Source organism: Ailuropoda melanoleuca, chromosome 4 (genome assembly GCF_002007445.2).
Source record: "Ailuropoda melanoleuca isolate Jingjing chromosome 4, ASM200744v2, whole genome shotgun sequence".
NCBI classification, from domain to species: Eukaryota; Metazoa; Chordata; class Mammalia; order Carnivora; family Ursidae; genus Ailuropoda; species Ailuropoda melanoleuca.
Genome location: NC_048221.1, coordinates 95,394,607 through 95,412,987, shown reverse-complemented (window position 1 = coordinate 95,412,987; position 18,381 = coordinate 95,394,607). Strand labels below are relative to the sequence as shown.

General features: G+C 41.1%; 1 protein-coding gene across 1 annotated transcript; it reads right to left on the bottom strand.

Moving 5' to 3' along the window:
* Positions 1 to 395: 395 nt before the first annotated feature.
* NOTO (notochord homeobox) lies at positions 396 to 4,473 on the bottom strand. The gene is made up of 3 exons (XM_034659352.1): positions 4,098 to 4,473; positions 2,662 to 2,876; positions 396 to 871 (listed from the first exon to the last, which is right to left on the bottom strand). The coding sequence occupies exons 1-3, from the start codon at positions 4,471 to 4,473 to the stop codon at positions 713 to 715; spliced, it is 750 nt and encodes a 249-aa protein (XP_034515243.1). The 3' UTR covers positions 396 to 712.
* Positions 4,474 to 18,381: the final 13,908 nt, after the last annotated feature.

Here is an 18,381-nt window from a genome sequence, read left to right as displayed (position 1 = left end):
CAGGAGTAGGCTATCAGCAGGCTTCTTAGAAACTGAGCAGCTTCCTGGGATAGAAAGGTTCCGGAACCATGAGTTAGGGTCTTGAAGGGAGAGAAATGAACTGTCTTGTGGAAACAGCAGAGTTTGTGACAAAATACCTGCCTTGGCAAAGGCAGAGCCAAACTGCTCTTTTATGTAATGATGGAGAGGGGTCAAGGTGATTAGCTAGAGAGGAAAAGATGGTGGTCAGGGTAGCGTGTCTGCTCCTGAGCAGGCAGCTGGGGCTGAGCTCCTGAAAATGATAACAGTTCATACAAAACAAGAAAACTTTGGGAAATTCTGTGAGGGGAAGTAGGCTAAATGGTTTACCTTTCCCTCCTCTTTGCTCTCAACTTCACCATCTGTGGTGCGGAAGAGGCTTTTAGGCCCAGACCCTGATTCAAGGAGGCCTCTTCTCCACATCCAGGCCAGGAAAAGATTAATCCCTGGAGAGGCCAGTAATGGTGCAAGCACCACACCCTCACGTGAAGGAGTCCTAGAAACATTAACACTTGCTGAACACTTAGGCCTGGGCCTGGCACACTGTAACAACTTTACAGATATCCTGTCAGCTCTGGGAGGACTAAGTTGTCAATGTACCCATTATACAGATGAAGAAAATAGGCTCAGTAATTCCAGTGGGTGCACCCAAGAACTAGCCCAGACAGCCTTGGTTGAGTCTCTGTCCCAGTCCTCAGCTGTCCGCTCCTGACTCAGTGTCTTCTCTCTGGACGCTGTTGTCAGAGCTGCTGGAGGGCTCATCCTGGGAGGCAGCCACAGCAGACATAGCTGGCAGCTTCAGCCTTTGCTGCTTCTGATACTTGACCCTGCGGTTTTGGAACCAAACCCTCACCTACAATCAGAGGCAATGGTCAGAGATTAGAATGTGACCAGCAGTTCCCACGGCTTCCCCCATTCCACAATGCCCACTGCTCTCTGGGCCCACATTTGCTCTTCCTTCTAACAGAAGCATCTCCTCCAAAACACCCTTCCTTATACTTTCAGACACCATTTGTTTACCAACAAATATTCCTTGAGCTCCTATTATGTTCTAGGCACCATCCTAGGTGATGGTACTACGTGGTGAGCAATAGAGGTATGGTCCCTGACCTCGTGGAACTCACAGTCCAGAGAGACAAATAACATGGAAACAAAGAAAAACAAACACAAATGGGGGTTTGAACCTCCCTGAAGAACTGGCACTCAAGCTGAGGCTCAGAGCACAAGAGGCCAGTTTAATGAGGACATAGAAAAGCAGGCTGGATCAGGAGATGACTTGTAGGAAAGCTTGGGGTGTTTGAGGACCAGAAAGGAGGAGAGCATGGCAAACTATCTGAGAGTGAGACGGTGGGAAGTAAAGAAAGGGACAGTGGGAGAAATCAGCAGGGGCCAGATCACCCAGGACCACAGAGGCTATGGGTAAGGAGTACCAGCTTGGAGGCTTTTAAGTGGGAGGTGACATAATCCTGTTTGCATCTCAAGTGAATTGCATACCTGGCTGCTTTTTTAAAGAATGGGTGAAAGGGGATGCAGAGAGACAGCTGAGAGACTACTGGGGTGATCCAAAAGGAGTTGGGACTGGGATAAACTAGCAGTGGAGAAAAATGAACCAATCCCAGCTGTATTTTGGAGGTATAGGTGACAAGGCTTGCTAATGGATTAAAAGCGGGAGAGGAGGAATCTAGGATGACTTGGTATTTTGAGCAACTGGATGAATGGTGGGGCCATGAGTAGAGAAAGGAACACATCTGGAGAGAAAAGAAGTCAAGAATTGAGGTTTAGACTTGTTAAGTTTGAAATGCCTACCCAGAAGACATCCAAGTGGAGACCTCAAGAAGGTAGGTCAATGTACAAGGGAGAAAATAAAGGGGTGGGCTAAGATACAAACCCGGGAGTTGTTGGCTTATAGATGGTATTTAAAACCATGGGATTAAATGAGATCAGCTGGGGGGACAAATATGAGGTCACAGAGTACCCTACAACAGAGGTGACAGAGAAGTGGCCAGAGAGTTGGAAAACCAAGGATGCAGTGTCCAGTATCCAAGAGAAGTGTGTGTCAATAAGAGAAGGAGCAGTCAACTGTACTACGTGGGGAGTAAAGGGGGAAAGGAAAGCCTCTGATGACTTTGGCAACATGTAGGTCATTAAGAGACCTTGAGGAGAAGTTCTGATGGAATGGGAGGGAAAGAATTCATATTGGAATGAGTTACGTAGATGGGAAGTGAGGACGTGGAGAGAGTGACTATAACAAGTTCTTGGGAAGTCTGCCTATGAAAAGAGCAGAAAAATGGTGTAGTGGAGGAGAAAAATGGAGGGGAATATGGAGGTCAAACGAATGTTTATTTTAAATATTTAGTCCCTTGAACATATTTAATTTCACTGTCAGATCCTTTTTTAACATGGAAACATATAAAGTTCTAGATTAAATTCTAGATTAATGTCTGTTGTTCCCATGTGTTTTCAAATGGGATTATTTTTCTCATTCATGTAGGGAGTGTGCCAATTATTAGGGCCTGTCTCCCCCAGTGGCCTGGTACAGAGGAAGAAGGCCCATGTCTTCCCCCCAACCTCACCCAGGGCCTTCTGGAGAGCAGTGTCAGCCCCCAAGTACAGCCCTGGTCCTGCAGGAGTCCCTGCTCCCACCTGATTCTCCGTAAGGTTGAGCTGGGCAGCCAGCTGAGCTCTCTTCTTCCCCACAAGATTGTGCTGCTTTGTAAACACGTTCTCCAACTCTTCCAGCTGCTTCAAGTTAAACATAGTCCGAACCCTCTTTTGGGGTCTCTCAGTGTCCTGAAGTTCCTCTGCTGGAGCCCAGTCTGGGGTGCCCCAGAGGCCTGAGCAGTGAGCCAGCTCTAAGCCTAAAGAACACATGCACACGCGCGCGCACACACACAAACACACACACACACACAAATATGCATAAAATACCTCTGGAAGAATAAAGAGACAGGTATCATTGGCTGCTTGTGGGGTGGGGTTAACCAGGTGATTGGGGGACAGGAATGTTCAGGGAAACTTCTCCATCTAACTTAGTAAACATTACAAAGTTTGAACTGTATGAATGTAATCACTATGCAAAAACTAACTTGAAAATTAGATCACTGGAATATAAAGCAGTAAACTGCAATTCAGAGCTCCGCTGTCTGAGGAAGTTAGGGAAAATTGGCTTGGAGCCCTGCGCCTGTCGCTCAGATGCAGTGGAATGAATTTGGATAGGGTTGAGAGCCTAGAATGGGGGTGGGGTGGAGAATGCCCAACTGAAAGGGGTGGAAATGCAGAATGGAAGCCCCGGGGAGTAGGCACCAAGGAAGACTGTTACATCGATCTTGGTATGGGTTGACAAGGCTTGCGCTAACTTTGCTCCTGTTTTCCTCAAGGGGAGGTGGGGAAGCATGAATCAGATTGCCGAAAATGGCATCCACCTGTGGGTGGCTGTTAATGCTAGAGGAGAACGTTAGGTCAACAGTTAAATGCTCGTTGAGATTTAAGTGCCTGCGCCCCACAGCCCGAGGTTCCCTTCTAAGAGCGCTATATGCAAGCAGGCTCGGAGCAGTTCAGTGTGGAGCCTTAGTTCCACGGACGGCAGCCGTGGAGGCGGCCTCTCGGGTTTGGGCATTTGTCAGCTCCGAACCTCATCACCGCAGCCGCCGCCTCTCCTAGCTAAGACGGGGCCGTTCGGCTTCGGCCAAAAGTCTGCGCTACCAAGCGTTGTCCGAAGGGGGTGTGGAGGGGGCGAAAGACTATAAATCCCTTCTGACGGGACGCTCTGCAGCCCCATGGTTGGCCCCGGCAGGGTCTTCCGAGGCCCCCTCTGACCCGCCCGCACGTCCCACTCTGCACCCGCGCTCACGCACGCCTTCTCCGTGCTCCGCAGCGCGCGTGCGGGGGGAGCCTCGTGCGGCGCGGTCTGGTCTCCGCCACTCCCTCCCCCGGGCCACGGATTCCACCGCAAGGTCAAGGGTCGTTGGGCCCCTTCCCACTCCGGGCGTGATTCTCAAACTCAGGGACTTCTCTATCCTGTGACCACTGTCGCGGCTTCCACCCTACAGCCAGTTCCCGGGCGCCCGGCCACCTCGTACCTGTGACGCCGAGGCCCTGGAGGCCGCAGAAGTGAGCCACGCGGAGCCCCGGCCCGGGCGGCTGGGGGCACGGCTGGAGGAGACCCACGCCCAGGTAGGCTGGCAGCCACGTCGTGGGAAACCCGGAGGGAGCCGAGCCGAGCCTCGCGGCGGCGCGGGCGGACACAGCCAGTGGGGTGGGCGCGGGCGCGCGGCGGGCGGGCCTGGCCAGGATGGCCTCGACGGAGAAGGATGAGTCGAGGCGTCCGGGAGTGCGGGGTGTGCCTGGCCCGGCCGGGCGGTGCTGGGGCGCGGGGGAGCCGCCTGAGCGCGGGGGCTGGTCCGGAGCGTCGGGGGGAGTGGGCGGCCGGCGGCCTCGCGGCACCGGGCTGGGCATGGCGCGGCTGCCGCCCGGACGGGCCCTGGGAGAGGAGCCAGGGCCTGTGGGCGGCCGTGGGGGGAGCGCGAGAGGTGAGGGGGAGCACCCCGCAATATGGGAGAAAGACTTGTTGGTCAGGAACGGGCCCAGCGGTGGGCGAGGGCTTTTAAATTTGGCGGGGCGGGGAGGGGGCCGGCCTTTTCTTCCAGCCGTCCGGGGCGGGGGCCTCCTAAGCCCGGACGGTGAGCACTCCCTCCCTTCCTCCGCGTTTTAAAATGCCCACCCCGGTGCTGTCGGGAAACGACCCTGAGCTCGCTGTAGCTCACTGGTGATCCTGGGCGCCGGCAGGCCTGGCCTTATCCTTGCGCCATCTTTGAAGCAGAAGCCCCAGCCAGCTTCACCTGGGACTAAGCAGACCTTTTAACCTTTGTTTAATTCAAATATCTTGATAAATACAGTGAAAAGTAGATTTCCCATCCGGCCGCTCAACCACTCAGTTTCCCCTTCCTGGAGACACCGCTATGGTTACCAATTTATTTTGGACTTTCCCCAGGAACTTTCTGCATCCGCGTTACCTGGGCCCCACTGGAAAAAGTCTTTCCTATATCCCAAAAGGTGGAAGGGGGAAAACTGTAACGGTTCCAGCTTAAGAAATACTCTTTATTACCAATGCGTAGGAGTTGTGTACAAAACTCCTTGAATTATGTAGATTTAGGGCTGGCATTTGCATCCCTCTTTTACAGATGAATAACCAGTACTCACTAGCTGTTGTTCTCAGGCAAATTAAAAGTTACTGTTTGTATTTCCTTACCTGTTAAATGGGCGATGGTAGTAGCTACCTTGTGGAGTTGCTGTGTTGCTTACATGAGTTGACGCATTTAGAATTGGCCTGGTGCATGGTGAGCATTGTGCTGTGATTGCGGTGCTCAGAGGGATTCTTGCTTCCCAGGCTCCTATTGCATTCTGCCTCCTCAAATTAATGGGTAACATTGAAACTACTCAATCAGGTTGAGGGCAGTTCCATGCCATTGTCAATAGGCATCAGCTGTTTGGGACACAACACGCCCCTGTCTCCTTTGCCAGGTAGGGACTAGAGGAACCTTGCCGAGGTAAAACAGCCTCCTGCCCTGCCTTCCCACTTCAGCAAATGGTGGCCCCACCTCCTGGACAGCCCCCCAGACAGCCTGGAACCTGAGATTGTGGGTGACATCATCAATGGGTGGCCCAGCTAGTCCCAGGTCTAGGATAACTGTGGTCTGGCCAGGGGATGCTGGGTCAGAGATGAGGAGACACCAACGACAGCTCTGGGGAAGGGTTGTGGGTGGGATGCAAACTCAGAAGAGGAGCTCTCACTTACCTAAAGTCAGACCCACTAGGGGATCAAGTGAAAGTTGACTCTGAAATCCTACACACACCTCTCCATTTCTCAACATTTTTCTTTTCCCTTTCTTTTCTGATTTTATCCACTTATTTGACAGTGAGAGAGAGCACAAGCAGGGGAAGCAGCAGACACAGGGAGAGGGAGAAGCAGACTTCCTGGGGAGTAGGGAGCCCGATGCAGGGCTAGATCCCAGGACCCCGAGACCATGACCTGAGCTGAAGGCAGACGCCTAACTGGGCCACTTGGGGGCCCCAACATATTTCTTTTTAAGGAGCTTTTCCTCTAAGAGGGTGGGACTGTGCCACCCCAAGGGACCACCCCCCGCAAGATTTCAGTGCCAAGGTGCCAACAGCATGCCTGCAAGGAGGGACACGGGCACCCACCTCTTCAGACCCACAAAGACAATAACAGCTCATGCTGTTGGGTGCCAGTGGAGTACAGTGATAGAAAATGTAGATTTTGGAGTTGGACAAACCTGTCTTTAAATCTCAGCTTTGTCCCTGAGCATTTCTGTGACTTCAGATAAGTGGATTATTCACTCCAAGCCTCCAATTTCTTGTAAAATGGGAATGATCTCTTGGATGAGAAAATAATACTCACCTGATGGGATTGTTACAAGAATTAAATGAGATGGTGTTTTTAGCTAAATGGTAACCATTATGGGGAGGGGAGAAGCTATTTACATTGGTAGATGAGCTGGGCTAAACTTCTTAAAAGGGTTCAGTGATAGGATGGGAACAGATTTATAAGGCCAAGATGAAGTGTCTGGTCTGTGTCACTTTATGCACTGAGACACGCAGTGGGCTAATCTGGCAGCAGCATGCACCCTGGAATTAGGGGGAGTTGACAAAGAACAAGATAAAACTTGTAAGATGGAAGGCTTAAGAACATTTTAAGTCTATTTGTGTTGATTTTTTGGTAGAGAATATAGTCACTGTGTCTCTAACCTCTAGCTCTGGATATTTTTTCTTTCTTTGTTTTTGCTTATTTTTTTAAAGATTTTATTTATTTGAGAGAGAGAGAGCATACAAGCATACGAGCATTGGCAGAGGAAGAGGGAGAGGCAGACTCTCCTGCTGAGCAGGGAGCCTGACATGGGGCTTGATCACAGGACCCTGGGATCATGATCTGAGCTGAAGGCAGATGCTTAACCAATTAAGCCACCCAGGCACCCCTCTAGCTCTGGATTTTCAGTACATGATTCACTGTATTTCAGTACATAGTTACCTGTTTTCTATTATTTCACTTATTCCTCCTTAGTCTGTAAATTCCTGAGGACAGACATTAATATTCCCAATTTAAACATAAGTAAATAGAGCAAGAGGGGTTAGCAAAGTTGCTAGCTTTGTGAAGTTAACAAAATGTGGTTTTAATTTGCATTTATTTCCCTGAATACTGTTAATGTTCAGCATCTTTTCATAGCTCATCAACCACTTGGATATCCTCTTTTATGTGAAGTGCCTGTTCAAGTAGTTTGCTTATTTTTGTGTTGGGTTATATCTTTATTTGTAAGATGATTTACATATAGATAGATATAGATATTTTGGGATCAAGTTCCTTGTTGCACTATACAGAGAAGCAAGTATCTTCTCCCATTCTGTGGTCTGCCTTTTCATTCTCTTATTGTTGGGTTTTTTTATGAACAGAAATTAGTTTTAATGAAGTTTAATGATCTGTTTTTGTGTCCTTTAAAAGAAAGCTTTGCCTGCCCCAGTTATGAAGATATTCTCCTGTTACTTTTTTTATTCCTTGTTATTTTAGCTTCTACATTTAGGTCTGCAATTTATTTTTGTGTAGGTGTTAGGGAAAAGATTTTTAAAGGATGAGTGAAATCTGAAGCTATAAAGGAAAGTATTATTGCTTAAAAACCACAAAAATTTAAAAATTGTAACAATGGTTTGTAATTTTCCTGTTTTTAATAAAATTAAGAGATAAATGCATTTAAAGAAAAAACAATTATGTAAAAGCTAGTATTTTTGTAACTTTGGTTTGTAACTCCACATCTTGTTTTCTATGTAATTTAAGAAACTAATGCATTTAAAATATTTATGTTTTGGGGCACACAATGCATAAAGATGTAATTTTGTGACATCAACTGAAAGAGATGGAGACAAAGTTGTAAAGGAGCAGAGTTTTTGTTATACTATTGAAGTTAAGCTGGTGTAAATTCATATTAGAATGTTATAACTTTAGAATGTTAAATATAATCCTTATGGTAACCATAAAGAAAATAGTTATAGAATATACATAAAATGAAATGAGAACTGAATTTAAACATTTCACTAACAAAAAAAAAAACCAAACACAAAATAAGATAGTAGTAATGGAAATGAGGGACAAAAAAGCTATAAGGCATATAGAAAACACATAGCACAGTGACAGAAGTCAGTCTCTCCTTATTGGTAATTACTTTAAATGTAAATGGATTAAATTCTCCAATCAAAAGACTGAGAGTATATCCCATCCGATGAGAAAGAGCTTCTTTGTATGTAGTCAGACATACTCCACTGAATATGGTCTACCATGTCCAACTGGACAAAAGCAACTTTTTTTTTTTTTAAGGAGGGTGGGTACTACATAGGAGAGCTCCACATCAACATTTCTTCTTAAGATCTCCCTTCTTGGGGCACCTGGGTGGCACAGCGGTTAAGCGTCTGCCTTCGGCTCAGGGCGTGATCCTGGCGTTAGGGATCGAGCCCCACATCAGGCTCTTCCGCTATGAGCCTGCTTCTTCCTCTCCCACTCCCCCTGCTTGTGTTCCCTCTCTCGCTGGCTGTCTCTATCTCTGTCGAATAAATAAATAGAATCTTTAAAAAAAATTTAAAAAAAATTTAAAAAATCTCCCTTCTTGTTTGAGATTCACAAATTCTCTTTGATATAATGATCTGTTAATGTGTTGTACTTCATGTATGAACATAATACTAATTATCAAAGGTCAACTTTGAAATTAATCTAGTTATGTCCTCCAGAGAGAATAGATATAGGTTGAAGTCATATGCATGTCCATCCATATGTATACCAATGGAACTGAACCTTAGTTTTAAAATGACTTAGGGATGCCTGAGTGGCTCAGTGGGTTAAGTGACCAACTCTTGGTTTTGGCTCAGGTCTTGATCTCATGATTGTGGGAGGGAGCCACTTCAGGCTATGCACTTGGCACAGAGTCTGTTTGAGATTCTCTCCCTCTCCTCTTGCCCCTCCCCACCACAAGAGCTCTTTCTCTCTGTCTTTCTCTCAAATGAATAAGTAAATCTTAAAAAAAAAAAAAAGACTTAAATGTAAGCCTTGAAACAGTGCAGCCTTAGAAAAGGCAGCACATTAACTAACAGTCAGGACACATGGGTTCCAGTACCAGCTCTGCCAATAGGTTTTGTGACTTTGGATATGATTGTAATAATTACTGAGCAGTTATTAGGCTTTGAGAAATTGAACTAGGTATTTTATCATATTTAATCTTAATAGCCACTTTGTAAATTAGATAATTTATCTTGTACAGGTGAAGAAATTAAAACTCTGAGAAGTTAATTAACAATAGCCAAGATCATGCAGCTGGTAAATGACAAAACTAGGGTTTGGCACAAGCTTTTCTCTGCATTAAGCTATTTCTATCACTTAATCATTTGAGTTTTAGTTTATTACTTTGTAGATGTGAGATCTTCATATTCTCTGTATCCTTTGTACATTTGCTATTCTTTGATTTCAGTGTAAATATTTAAATGTAATGTTCTGTTCTATTATCTATTTCACTGACTGCTGACAGACCTTTTTCTTAGTTTGTATTATCTGTATTGAAGATTTATTTCAGTCAGACCTATCAAATTATGAAATTCCTATTCAGGTTGGGTTAACATACCATATCCTCATTATTTAGTTTTATGTTTGTTATATTTATAAAATAAAGTTAAATATTACAGAATTTGACACCTGCCGTCTGAAGCCACAAGTACCCTTTGCTGAAAGTAGAGGTGAAGGCAACTTCTGTCCCCTCCATCAGGATATACCACCCCCCCCAAGGATGGCTCTCATATTTGTCTCCCAAAGGGTAGGGGGATAGAAATGCCTACAGTCTTTGGCCAAACTCCTCTTCACTTTTGCTGTCACTTTGGCCTGGTGCCTAAACATAAAAGTATTATTGCATATGTGGGGGGAAAAGGGCAGAGGTTTACAGATAGGATAAAAACAAATGATCCAATTATATTATGTTTATAAGAGAATCACTGGAGATCCAAAGACACAAACAGATTAGAAGTGAAACAACAGAAAAAGATATTCCATGCAAATAGTAGCCAAGAGAGCAGGTGTGGATATACTAATATCAGGCAAAATAGATTTTAAATCAAAAAAGGTTGCAAGAGACAAAGGACATTATAAATAAAAATTTCAATATAGCAAGAATTTTTTAAAAAAGATTTTATTTATTTATTTGACAGAGACAGCCAGTGAGAGAGGGAACACAAGCAGGGGGAGTGAGAGAGGAAGAAGCAGGCTCATAGCAGAGGAGCCTGATGTGGGGCTCGATCCCATAACGCCAGGATCACACCCTGAGCCGAAAGCAGACGCTTAATGACTGCGCCACCCAGGCGCCCCTCAATATAGCAAGAATTTTAACACAAACAGCTATGTACCTAATGACAGACCATCAAAATATGTGAAGCCAAAACTGATAGAATTAAAGGGATAAATACACAGTTTTACAATAAAAGTTGGAGACTTCAGTACCCCACTCACAATAATGGATAGAACAACCAGACAGAAGAACAGTAAGGAAATAGAGGACTTAACACTACAAAACTGCTAGATCTAACAGACATATACAGAATGCTCTACCCAACAACAGAATACACAATTTTTCTCAAGTGTATGTGGGACATTTTCTAGGATAGACTATATGTTAGGCCACAAATTAAGTCTCAGTAGTTTTTAAAAATAGATCCCACACAAATCATCTCCACAATGGGGATGAAATTAGAAATCAGTAACAAAAGAGAAACTGGAAAATTCACAAAATTGTGGAAACTAAATAACACACTTTTAAACAATAGATCAAAAAAGAAATCACGAGGGATATAAGAATATATTTAGAGATGAACAAAAATGAAACACAACATACCAAAGTTCATGGGACTCAGTGAAAAATGCTATTAAGGGGGAAATTTATAGTTATAAATACTTATATTCAAAAACAAGATCTCTGGGGAACTTAGGTGGTGCAGTTGGTTAAACATCCAGCTCTTGATTTTTGGCTCAGGTTGTGATCTCGGGGTCGTGGAATGGAACCTTCTGTTGGGCTCCATGCTCAGTGACAAGTCTGCTTGAGATTCTCTCTCTTGCTCTCCCTCTGCTACTCCCACTGATGCTCTTTCTCTCTCTAAAGTAAATATAGCTTTAAAAGAAAAACAAAGATCTCAAATCAACAACCTAATTTTACAACTTAAGGAACTAGAAAAAGAAGAACAAACTAAAACCAAATTAACAGAAGGAAAAAAGGAAATAATAAAGACTAAAGCAGAGATAAGTGAAATATTGAAAAACAACAGAGAAAAGTAATGAAACCAAAAGTTGGTTCGTCAAAAAGATCAACAAAATTGTCAAACCTTTAGCTAGATTGGGGCGCCTGGGTGGCACAGCGGTTAAGCGTCTGCCTTCGGCTCAGGGCGTGATCCCAGCATTATGGGTTCGAGCCCCACATCAGGCTCCTCCGCTATGAGCCTGCTTCTTCCTCTCCCACTCCCCCTGCTTGTGTTCCCTCTCTCGCTGGCTGTCTCTATCTCTGTCGAATAAATAAATAAAATCTTTAAAAAAAAAAAAAAACCTTTAGCTAGATGGACTAAGAAGAAAATAGAAGACTCAAATCACTAAAATCAGAAATGAAGGTGGGACATTACTACTAATTTTATAGAAATAAAAAAGGATTATGAGAAAATACTAAGAACAATTGTAGGTCAACAATTTGGTAACCTAGGTGAAATGGACAAGTTCCTAGAAACACAAAACCTACCAAGTCTAAATCACAATGAAATAGAAAATTGGGATAGACCTATAACTAGTAAGGAGACTGAATCAGGAAACAGAAATCTTCCAATGAAGAAAATCTCTGGACCTGATGGCTTCACTGGTTAATTCTACCAAACATTTAAAGAAGAGCTAATACTAATTCCTCTCAAATTTTTTCCAAAAAATTGAAGAGAATTGAAAGGGAGGGAACACTTACTCACTTTTGTGAGGTCAGCATTACCTCATATAAGATAGCCAGATGAAGACACTAGAAGAAAACTACAGACTAATATTCCTGATGAATGTAGATGCAAAAATCTTCAACAAAATACTAGTAAACAGAATTCAGTAACACATTAAAAGGATTATACACCACGATCAAGTGGAATTTATTCCTGAAATGCAAGGATGGTTCAACACATGAAAATTGATGAATATAATTCACCACATCAACAGAATGAATGGAAAAAAACCCACATTATCATCCCAACTGATGCAGAAAAAGCATTTGACAAAATTCAACGTGCTTTCATGATAAAAACACTCAACAAACTAGGAATTGAAGGAAACTCCCTCAACATAGTAAGAACCATAGAATAAAAACCCACAGTAAACATATTCAATGATGAAAGAATGAAAGTGTTTTCTCTAAAATCAGGAACAAGGCTTTCACCACTTTTATTCAAAATATGACTGGAAGTTTAAATTGGAGCAACTAGGCAAGAAAAAGAAATAAAAGGCATGGGGGTGTCTGGATGGCTCAGAAGAGCATGTGGCTCTTGATCTTGGAGTCATGAGTTTGAGCCCCACATTGGGTGTAGGGATTACTTTAAGAAAAAATAAAAGGCATCCAAATTGAAAAGGAAGAAGTAAAATATCTCTGTTTACAGATAATATGACTGTATATGTAGAAGACTGTAAAGATTCCACACAAAAAAAAAGCCCTGTTAGAATAAATCATGAATTCAGCAAAGTAGGATAAAAAGTCAACACACAAAAATCATTTGCATCTCTATACACAAACAATGAACGGTCTGAAAAGAAATAACAAAAACAATTCCATTTACAATAGCATCAAAAAGAATAAAAATATTTTGTAATTAACCAAGGAGGTGAAGGACTTGTACAATGAAACCCACAAAACATTGCTGAATTAGAGAAGACACAAATGGAAACACATTCTGCGTTCACAGATTAGAAGACTTAGTATTGTTAAAGTGTCGCTGCTACCCAAAGTGATTTATAGATTCAGTGCAACCCCTATTAAAATCCCAATGACATTTTTCACAGAAATAGAGAAGCCCATCCTAAGATTCATATGGAATTTCAAGTGACCCTGCGTAGCCGAAACAATCTTGAAAAAGAAGAAAAAAACTCAAGGACTCACACTTCCTGTTTTCAAAACTTGCTTCAAAGCTACAGTAATGAAAGGTATTGGCTAAAGCAGACATATAGACCAATAGAATAGACAGCCCAAAGATAAACCATCGCATATATGGTCAAATGATTTTTGACAAGGACTCCAAGACCCTTAAGTGGGTAAAAGACAATATTTTCAAGATTTTATTTATGAGAGAGAGAGAGAGAGAGAGAGCATGAGTGAGGTTGGGGGGAGGGGCAGAGGGAGAAACAGATTCCATGCTGAGCAGGGAGCCGACTCAGGGCTCGATCCAGGGACTCCGGGATCATGACCTGAGCCGAAGGCAGACACTTAGCTGACTGAGCCATCCAGGTGCCCCAAGCCAGTCTTTTCAACAGATGGTAGTGGGAATACGGGATATCAACATGCAAAAGAATGAAGTTGCACCCTTACCCAATACCACACACAAAAATTAGCTAAAAATTGATCAAAGACCTAAGTGTAAGACCTAAAACAATAAAACTCTTAGAAGAAAACTTGGTTCAAAAGTTTCAACATTGATTTTGGCAGTGATTTCCTGGATGTAACACTAAAGGTACAGGTAACAAAAGGAAAAATAGACAAATTGGACATCATAAAAATTAAAATTTTTGTGCATCAAAAGACACATGCACTTGCCACGATGAGAACCTGGTGTTGTATGGAAGTGTTGAATCACTATATTGTACACCTGAAACAAATATTACACTGTGTAACTAATTTAAGTGAAAACTTTTAAAAAACACTATCAACACGTTAAAAAGACAACACACAGAATGGGGGGAAAATATTTGCAAATCACATATCTGATAAGCCAATTATAGCTAAGCTATATAAAGAACTATTACAATTCAATGATAAAAAGACAACCCAATTAAAAAATAGGCAAAGGATCTGAATAGACATTTCACCATAGATTTACAAATGGCCAATTACCACATGAAAAGATGCTCAACCTCACTAAACATTAGGGAAATGCAAATCAAAACTACAATGAGATAGCACCTCATACCTAGTAGGATGGCTACTACCAATAAACAGAAAACAGTAAGTGCTGACAAGTACATTGAGACATGGAAACCCTTGTGCCCTGTAGATGGAAATGTAAAAGGTACAGCTGCTATGGAAAACAGTATGGCAGTTCCTCAAAAAATTAAAAATATAATTACCATATGACCCAGCAATTCCACTTCTGGGTTTATGCCCAAAATAACTGACAGCAGGGTTTGGAAGAGAGAGTTGTACTCCCATGTTCACAGCAGCGTTATTCACAATAGCTAAAACATGGAAGCAACCTAAGTGCCCATCAATGAATAACGGATTAGCAAAATATGGTATACACATACAATGGAATATTATTCAGCCTTCAAAAGAAAGAAATTCTGCAATACACTGCAATATGGGTGAATCTTGAGGACATTATGCTAAGTGAAATAAGTCACGAAATGACTAATACTGTATGATTCCACTTGTATGGGATACTTACTCAAAATCATAAAGATAGAAGGTATAATGGTGGTTGCCAGGGGCTGAGCGAAGAGGAGTATGGGGTGTTACAATCTAATGGGTAAAGAATTTCAGTTTTACAAGACGAAGATGGGGATTAGTGGTGATGATGGTTGTACAAACATGTAAATGTATTTAATACCACTGAACTTCACTTTTAAACATGGCTAAAATGGTTATTGTTATGTATATTTTACCGCCACAACAGAAAAAAGTGGAAAAATAAAAGACAATGGAGAGATCTCTTTAATGTATTGAGAAAAATTAACTGTCCATCTAGAATTAACTGTCCATCTAGAATTTATATCCAAATATTTGGTTAATTTGGTTATATCATAATATGAAATATAAACATGAAATCACAATTTTATATCATTTAATATATTAAATTTTCATTCGAGAGAGTTAAAATGACAACATTTTCAGACATACAAAGACTGAGAGTTTGCTACCCAAAGACCCTTCCTTATAAGAGACATGTTAAAGAGTAGGTTAACAAGAAAAAAACAAAACTCAGGAGGCACAAGAAAAATAAACATAGAGGTCTATTAATTTGTCAATAAGTTTTCATCAACTATCAATTATTAATATATTTTTAAATTACAAAACCAAAATTTCAACAGCAATAATAAAATTGAGCATATTAAACAATGGCCTATTAAAGTGATTAATTTTATTACTAGGCAAAAATAATAGTTAATATTGTATTTTAAAAATTTATGGGGGCACCTGGGTTGCTCAGTTGGTTAAGCCTCTGCCTCTGTCTCAGGTCATGATCTTGGGGTCCTGGGATTGAGCCCCGCATTGGGCTCCCTGCTCAGCGGGGATTCTGCTTCTCCTTCTCCCTCTACGTCTCCTCCTGTTCGTGCTCTCTCTCAAATAACATAAAATCTTTTAAAAAATTTATGGACAAAAACTAAAAGAACAGAAACACAATCCATGCTTCCAAACCAGCAAAGGATTTTTTTTTTTTAAACACAGGGTGGGGCAGGAAGAGGGGGAGAGAGAATCCCAAGCAGGCTCCACGCCTAGCATGGAGCCTGATGTGGGGCTTGATCTCACAACCCTGAGATCATGACCTGAGCCCAAATTAAGAGTTAGATGCTTCACTGACTGAGCCACCCACGTGCCCCCAAACCAGCAAAGGATTTTAAAAGGGGGGCAGTATATATGTGGAAAATTTTAACATTTTTCTAGAAAATAATAAAGGAAATGAACAAAATTTTAAAAGAATGGTAAACAGAAAATACAAAAGAAGTAGGAGAAAAAAGTCCAAATCAAGAAGCATTAACACAACATAGAAGACAGAGAACCTTAGCCAATGTTTAAATGAGATGAGTGTTTCTGAACCAGAAGGGGATGGTAGGCCAGGATAGCATTCCCAACTTCATGGTTTTCGATTTTGTTCCTAAAGATGTTTTTGTGAAGGTTTAAAAAAAAAAAGAAAAAGAAAAGAAAATACTGTTCCCACAATGTCTGCCTGAAGAATCGGCTAGAGAAAAAACTTAAGGCAACCAAAATGACAGGACAAAAAGCAGCATAAGGTATAGTGGCCATGATCATTTTGGATCCTAACATCGCACATCTAAATCTGATCAAGTCTTTAGATCTAACTCCCAATTCACAGGAAAGGTAGTGGCCAGAACAACATGTTAAAGGCCACAGGAATGCAATCAGCCAATCCAGACAATGGGACACTACGTCTGACATACTGTCCATCTTCATCAATAAATAAAATGGAAGAAAAAAAAGATGAAGAGAGAACCTATAGGTTAAGGGTCATAAGAGACGTATTAACCAATTGCAATTATTGGACCTTATTAGGAGTCAAAGAAATTTATAAGTATTAATGTGGTAATTGAGGAAATTTGAATCTTGGAAATTGAATGATATGAAAGATTATTGGTTTTTTTTTAGGTATTATAATGGTATTTTTAAGGTATGATAATTTTTTTAGATGATATATAATAAATCCTTATGTTTTAGAAAAACCTGCTATACTATTTATACATGAAAATATGTGATGTCAGAATTTACTTCAAAATAATCTGGGGCAGGTGATTGACCAACACACAACTGGCAATGAGTTGAAAATTGTTGAAGTTGGCTGATTAGTGCATGGAGTTTCATTACAGTATTTTTTCTGCTTTTGTTTATAGTTAAAAATTTCTGTAACAAAAAGCAACAAAAAAAAAATAAAGACTAGCAATAAATGAATTGTGTTCAACATAAGTAGGTGAGGAAAAAACCAATAGGGGAAAAAGTTAAAACAGAAGAAAAATGCAGATAAGAACAAAAAGTAATGAAATAGAAAAAATTGATATAGTTAATAAAAAAGATGGTACAGTTGAGAAGATCAACAAAATCCAAAATGGTTCTTTGGAAAACATAATAAGCAAACCACTATTGACTTATCAAGAGTAAAAAAGAGAAAAGGCATAATAAAAATTATAAGGAATGATGACAGAGTAAGGCTGGAAATAAAAAAGATAATTTCATTTTAAGTGATTATCATGAATAAGTGTCAATATACTTGAAAACTTATATGAAAAATGTACTTTTCTAGAAAAATATAGTCAAAATTGACTTTAGAAAAAATAGAAAACAATATACCACTAACTGTTCATTAGTAATTAACATTTTATGAACCACTTCCTCCTCTTCCCAAAAAAGAATCCAGTTCCAACAGTTTTATAAAACAAGTGGTCCTGATTTTATGCTGTTTCAGAGAGTTGAAAAAAAGGAAAATCTACCCAAATCATTTTTTAACCCAAATCATTTTTAAGGATAGTGTTAAGTTTGATATTCAAACCAGAAAAAGATGGTTTACAAAACAAAAATCATAAACCAATTATCCTATGATACTAAGGTGCTAAAATGCTAAATAAAATATTAGCAATTCAAATTTGGCAGTTTATATAAAAATAATTATATTCAAGTAGGGTTTGTCCTGGAAAGATAAGGAACTTCAACATCATAAAATCTTTTAAGGAGGGGGCACCTGGGTGGTACAGCGGTTAAGCGTCTGCCTTCGGCTCAGGGTGTGATCCCGGCGTTATGGGATCAAGCCCCACATCAGGCTCCTCTGCTATGAGACTGTTTCTTCCTCTCCCACTCCCCCTGCTTGTGTTCCCTCTCTCATTGGCTGTCTCTATCTCTGTCAAATAAATAAATAAAATCTTTTAAAAAATTAAAATCTTTTAAGGAATACACCATATTAACAGATTAGAGAAAAATATATGACAATTTTAATAGCTACAGAAGGAAAAAATAGATACTGAAGGAACATTTGATCAATTTCTAAAATCATTTAAAAATGTAAAGTTTTATCTTCAAAAAAAAAGTAAAGTTTTAGTAAATTTAAGGGTAAAGGTAGTCATCAAAGTAGTATTCCATATAGACAGGTTGAAGAAAAAATATAATAATAGGTACAGAAAATTTTTTTATAAAATTCAATATTAATTCATTTAAAAAGTGCACCTTTTACCAAACTAAAGGGGAAAGGATGGTCATAAAAAACCTACAGCAAGGGGCACCTGGGTGGCTCAGTAGGTTAAGCATCTGTCTTCAGCTCAGGTCATGATCCCAGGTTCCTGGGATCGAGTTCCATGTTGGGCTCCCTGCTCTACCAGGAGCCTGCTTCTCC

Bases quoted from the DNA above. Each gene is read 5' to 3' on its own strand.
- NOTO (XM_034659352.1), bottom strand. From the start codon at position 4,473: ATGCCCAGCCCGGTGCCGCGAGGCCGCCGGCCGCCCACTCCCCCCGAC. The intron at 2,877-4,097 runs GTACGAGGTGGC...TGTGTTCTTTAG, and splicing joins CCAGGGCCTCGGCGTCACAG to GCTTAGAGCTGGCTCACTGC. The intron at 872-2,661 runs GTGGGAGCAGGG...CTCTGATTGTAG, and splicing joins TCAACCTTACGGAGAATCAG to GTGAGGGTTTGGTTCCAAAA.